General features: G+C 36.7%; 1 protein-coding gene across 1 annotated transcript; it reads right to left on the minus strand.

Annotated features, from left to right (window-relative positions):
* On the minus strand, positions 1-5,854 carry LOC117847851 (protein ZINC INDUCED FACILITATOR-LIKE 1). The gene is made up of 17 exons (XM_034729140.2): positions 5,618-5,854; positions 5,030-5,070; positions 4,144-4,204; positions 3,928-4,030; positions 3,735-3,837; positions 3,586-3,639; positions 3,419-3,481; positions 3,259-3,308; positions 3,087-3,162; positions 2,409-2,585; positions 2,208-2,295; positions 1,774-1,859; positions 1,591-1,698; positions 1,076-1,120; positions 910-998; positions 493-536; positions 1-380 (listed from the first exon to the last, which is right to left on the minus strand). The coding sequence occupies exons 1-17, from the start codon at positions 5,787-5,789 to the stop codon at positions 277-279; spliced, it is 1,464 nt and encodes a 487-aa protein (XP_034585031.1). The 5' UTR covers positions 5,790-5,854; the 3' UTR covers positions 1-276.
* Between the last annotated feature and the right edge of the window lie 334 nt (positions 5,855-6,188).

Genomic DNA, 6,188 nt, shown 5'->3' on the forward strand with positions numbered 1-6,188 from the left:
TTTTGCACAAAAAGCATCTCATGTTTCGTGGAATTCAAGATCAAACGCTATTCCAGTTCTAACTTGAGCACAGACAACTATGACCGCCAACTTAGGACTGGAATAACAAAAGATACATACATCATAAGAGTTGATGTGGCTATTTTTGTTTGGTACAACACACAAGCTTTTGGTGTTACATAATTATCTTGTACGGCACTCATGCTCGTTTTTGGGAGATAAAACGTATTTACTCGTGCAAATTCACCATTATTCTGTTGCTCGGAGTTCTAGCACCTACTTCAGATCATAGTGTTCTGGTACTGCTAGGAATGGCTTAAAGGTCATCACGAGCCCAATACATTGGACAACGTTGAGAACCAAAAACAACATTTGATCCCCTGCATGATTAATGGAACAAATCTTCTGTCAGGATTTGCTGAAAGAATAAAAAGATGTGGTGGTGGCTAAAAGAAGAAACCATATACTATACAAATGTACATATATAAGTACCTGGAAAGAAGGCAGCATGTTGGCGCTTTTGGGTCCACGAGAATCTACATTCAGAAAATTTGCAAATAAGATTTCTGTTAAATATAATGCACGACCACATGCATCTGAACCTAATACAAACTCTTGTGGTATGAGGGGGAAAAAAGGAACTGTCGCACTTAAAGATGACGTGTACCATTTTGACTGTACATAATATTTTATCATGTAGTTGTATCCGTCGTCAACTTAATTAGCATTCTTATTAATTGCCATGAATATAATATTTTCAGGTCATGTATTTGCTAGGATTACAGGAGGCCACCTTCATGAAGATACTGTTTAACTGTGAGGCTTAACTTTTCTTGTGCACTTTATATTTTTTTCAAACATTAGTTGGTCTTCAAAGGAAATCTGGATATGCTGATGACAGATACTCACAAAGCGCCTGCTCCAGCGGGACCAATAGCCTTGAAGAAGGACATTGCGGTTGCAGCTATGCCATTTGCAGCGCCTCTTTGACTTTGTGGCTGTTTTTGCACATAATTAAATTAGCTAAATATGTAGCATTTCAAATAACTCAGCTAATAAATTAATTGATACTTGCCACGGCATAGTTCTGCAGAAGTGAAGTGCCTGTCAGGATAGTTATCTGATCACGTTTGTCAAATGTGTAAAGTTAGCATGGAGCATGACATAATTTCCGTGATAATTTCGAAGATAACTTTCAGGTATTTGTCAGAAGAGTAAAAATATAAATATTTGATCATAATATTTTCCATGATAATTTCCAAGATAACTTTCAGGCATTTCAAGGACCAATGAAGGATACGATGCATTATACTGAGGGCATATATAAAATTTAAAATGAAAATAATGCTATATATTTCATTGTATAAAGACCGTATTAGTTCAAGAAAATATTTTCCCCATAACAGGCATAATATTGAGAAAATTAATTTTGTTTATGGGGCATTATATCATATCCATTTTGATTTTTCATGTTGTATATAATATTATCCATTGTATGGGGACTAGAAATGTAAGTCTTTTTCTTCTTTCTTTATTTGCATTCAAGATCATTACATAATATTGAATAGAGGAATAGGTCTGAATACTTACACCGAGAGCAGCTTTCACAATGGTAGCAAAATAAAGAGCTAGTCCAAGTCTATACCCTGATAGGTGTGTCATGAAAGGAAACACAGCAAGAAGTGGTATGGATAGGGCCTGCAGAGAGTGAAAGTAAATAGTTAATGGATATGAGAATTATACATTTTGTTTTATTGCAGGTAAGTTACTCACAGATGAAGCACGGCATGAATTGACGCATCCCATAAATTTGTGGACTGGTCTGTAGATGAATAGTTGATACACCATAAGTCCAGCACCTATAATTGAATGTGTAATTAATATCCAAGGTTTTAGAGAATAATAGTAACAAACCTCTGATACCAGGTATAATATAGGACAGTCATATATTGTAGTACATATAACTATGTACATCTTAGAGGCAATATATATGGCGTGGTGTGTTTGATGGTCAAGTAGCATGGGTGGTTCTGTACTATCTAGTAGTGGAGTAGCATGGTTAACAAAAAAACGTTTTCCTTTTTTCCATCACAGGGTGTTCCCGAATTTCATTACAGTTTTTATTAACATTAACATAAATGGAACATTTGTCAGCATTTTACAAATGGTCCTAATACAAAGCTGTACAGTTAGTGTCATTATTATACCAGCAACTGCAAGAAGTTGGCCAACTTCTTTAGATGAAAAGCTCAGTCCACCGTACTTTCTGTCACTTATGGTCCACAATGAAAGTATCTGATATAAAAATTTGACAAAAAAATAAAAAAGGTTGTTCCATAATAGTAATGTTGTGATTAATTCAATTCATGGGTTAGTTTGAGGAGAAATGAACTATATTTAAAGATTACCTCACTGTATGCTGTGTCGTGAAGTGTGAAAACACAGTATGCAATGATAGAAGACATCAATGGCCAATTCTTATATAAACTTTTGTCCCCATGTGTATCAGCTGTCTGTGGAGTTCTTGGATCACTGGACATTTCTATCTCGTTGCTGCCTATGTTTTTGTGTTTATGAAGTGTCTCCTAGCAATCAATATAAAAAAGCACAATTTCTTGTTCATCATTAATTGCATTGGTCATGTAACAATATAGCCTGAGATCAACTAGGAAAAAATAGTATAGTGTCATCTCTTTTTTTTGTCTTTTGTGTTTCCTTATCAGAATAGTGTACAAAACAATAAGGACATGCCAGTGACTGATTCATTTATGGAAAAGTTCTTTTATTTGATCCTTTCATATTTTAGGATAGGCTCTTTGTACAAGCCTCCTCCAAATTTTATTTTGAACATTTAAGTTTCAAGTTTGGCTCCAAATGGATACTAACCCTTCTAAGATCCAACCATATATATCGACAACAGGATTATAATCTCCCATACTCCTATATATTGTTGACTAATATCTGGGTCTTAATGAAGTGATGGGTTTAGAAACAACCAGAAAGCTATGTCACTAAGTTATTGAGCGACCAAGAAGGGTCATATTTATTTAAACTTTCATGTGAATATTACAGCATGTATCACATACCGGTAACCATATGCAGCTTACTAGAACCACAGCAGCGAAAAGTGAAATACAAAGGCATGGCAAGAGATATGGGAACCTAAGAAAATGCAAATACAGTTAGTTTCAATAATTTGTATAGCTCGAATTTTTAAGTATATCTTGATCGCATTAGTTACGTACACAGAAGGTATACCTCCCAAAAATTGATTTATCAGAGAATATGTTTGGATACTGCTGTGCAGGCTGACACACGAGAGAGAGAGAGAAAAACTTCAGAATATTGTTGCATTATTGTAAAAAGAATCAAAATCTTCATCTAGAAAAGGGAAATAAAATAAATACTAGAATACTACCCGTGCCAAGTAGCCTCCAATGGATGGACCCACAACAAGACCTATGCCCCAAGCAGTGCTTACCTGTGTTCAGTTACCAAGGTTAAATAGAGCAATAATAATGAACAGAACTAGTTTTTCTGATACATAAAATGTATAATGAAAGTATGGGGTTTATTTTTATTTACAACTGATAGTCCTAGAGCGTGGTGTTCAGGACGGCAAATCTCAATTGAGTAAGCCTGCAAACAATGAGCCACAACACACATATATTCATATAATATGAAGCATGTCGCCAACATAAATGGTGCCAGATCATATATGCATCCTCAAATACCTTTATTGGCGCAAGCATGCCATTGAGAGCACCGAGAACCAATCTTGTGGTAATTGCCATCCAATACTTTGTACTTACTCCAAATAAAGTGTTAAATATAACCCTAAAATAGCATTATTACGATGCTTACAAAAGTTTTCATGTAAATAGGAGTGCATTAGGATAGTTTCTAGAACAAGAAGATTTTGCTCACACTGAGAGGACAGAAAATACAATGATCGGTTTTCTCCCGATACGATCAGCCACTAAACCCCAGAAGAGCGAGGACAAAAATCTACCAACAAAGTATGATGCACCTACACAACATAAACAGCATCATCATATATGCTTCAAATTGTGTGTAAGTATATTTTCTAAAAGAAGGATATATATAACTACATTATTTAAATGACCAGGAATACTCTTTTACCAAGAAAACCAGCATACAATCCAATATCTTGTTCTGTTTTTGCCACATGCAGATCTTCGATCTATCATCAGGAGAGAAGCAAACTTGAATTGTATATGCGAATATCTGCTCCAATATGCAAAAGATACAAGAAGCATGACTAGCAATTCTTTCGTTTATTTTTGCTTGCTCCTATTCTGTCCTTTCGGGAGATGAACATGTGCACTTGACAACACCTCATGCGGACACACACACACACACACACACACACACACACACACACACACACACACACACACACACACACACACACACACACACACACACACACACACACACATGTATGCGATATTATGTGGGTTATATTGTCTGGTTCCATATATTTCAGGTGTGTAGAATACTTGAGAATCAGTTTACAAATCCATGTGTAGTGATGACGAGAATTGTTCATAGCGTAAGCTCTATTAAAAAAATAACCAGTTCTGGAAGAGTACCAGATGATAGCTTGCATCTTGATTGTTTGTCCATTTAGGTCAACAGACTCCATTGTGTTTTCTGGGGATGGTTGTTTCAGTTTGTTTGCGTAAGATGAACTCTCTTAATTTAGTTTATTTGATCTTATTCGGGCGTATTATTCTCGAAAAGAAGCTGCATGTACACCCTGATTGTTGCATCTATATGCATATGGTTGTGATCGTGATATATTCAAATCGAGATAATTGTTACAGTAAGTGTTCACTGAATTGTCTGAACTTTCACGTGCACTAATATCTTGATTAAATAATGTGCAGGCAAGTATAAGAGGGTAGTGAGGCATGTGCTCGACTAACCTAATTCTTATAATTATGAATAAATTAAAGCTGCTCTTAATTAAAAACATGTTTAAATTGAAGTGAGATGAACCTACCATGTAGTATAAGAAGGGAAACAAAGATGATATTGGTAAAGCTGAAAAGAACATATTGTCAGTGTCAGGAAATGAAACATCAGTCATATTGAATAATATTAATTACACACAGAGAGTAGTCCTAAGCAGCTAGAACAAAGCTAATGTACATGCATTGCAAATAATGGTACTTGTAAGCATCATTGCAAGTATAACAAAAAATAATGCTACCATGTACTATAATGTAATTAAGGTTATATGAGATCTTTAATTCGAACAGTTGAATTGAAATAATAATATTGAGTAGCTAGACTGGCTTGTAATCTTTCTATATGCAATACAAAACAATTGAAAAATAACTAAGAAAATCTTCTTTGCTTATAAAGTGAAGAAATAGCCTTGGCTCGAGTTGTTTAGAATAAATTAAAGGCATGTTATGGGATGTGTTTGAAGAAAGAAAAATGAGGTTATGGCAGGGCATGCATGAAGTAAAACAAAAGAGAGAGGGCCTGGAATGTCTATGTTCCTTCGTGCACGACATCAGTTTACCATCTATGCATAGTTAGCTAGGTAACGCTACATATATACTCTACTTGGTCTTCGTCCTACCCGAGGCAATGTTGGTGATGGCGACAAAGAACAACTCCTTGTAGGGAATGCCCTTGTTGCTCTCCTTCTTCCGCTCTATGGCGCAGCCGGGGCAGCCGTCGACGTACAGCGACGTCGCCGGCGGCGTCGGGGGCGCCTCCTCACCCATTCCGATAGTCATTTGCTCACCCATGATCAAGTAAGGCTTTGCCCTCGGTTTGTTGGTCGTTTACTACACGCTTACCTTGTGAGAGGATCAAGGCGTGTAGTGGTAATTGGTTATATAGGAGATCAGAGTCCATGCTGATGCCTGTATTACTCTGCCAGGTGCGAGGCGACCACTGTTGTTAGTCAGCTATGCATGTTCTAGAGCTAGCTAGGTCTGTACGTCTCTGTACCCCGCATGCCACCTTACAGGCGTGCGTCGGCTGATGAGCAGCATGCAACAAGCTTGCCACCAGCCGGCCTCTATAGCTAGGGTATCATATTTTTTTCCCCTCTGACAAATCACAGCACGAATTCTGATATGATAATTTCATATATGTGAGCAGGCACTGCACAATGACAGAAGATCACTGAGGCCACACATTTT

This window comes from Setaria viridis, chromosome 3 (genome assembly GCF_005286985.2).
Source record: "Setaria viridis chromosome 3, Setaria_viridis_v4.0, whole genome shotgun sequence".
In the NCBI taxonomy this organism is placed as follows: Eukaryota; Viridiplantae; Streptophyta; class Magnoliopsida; order Poales; family Poaceae; genus Setaria; species Setaria viridis.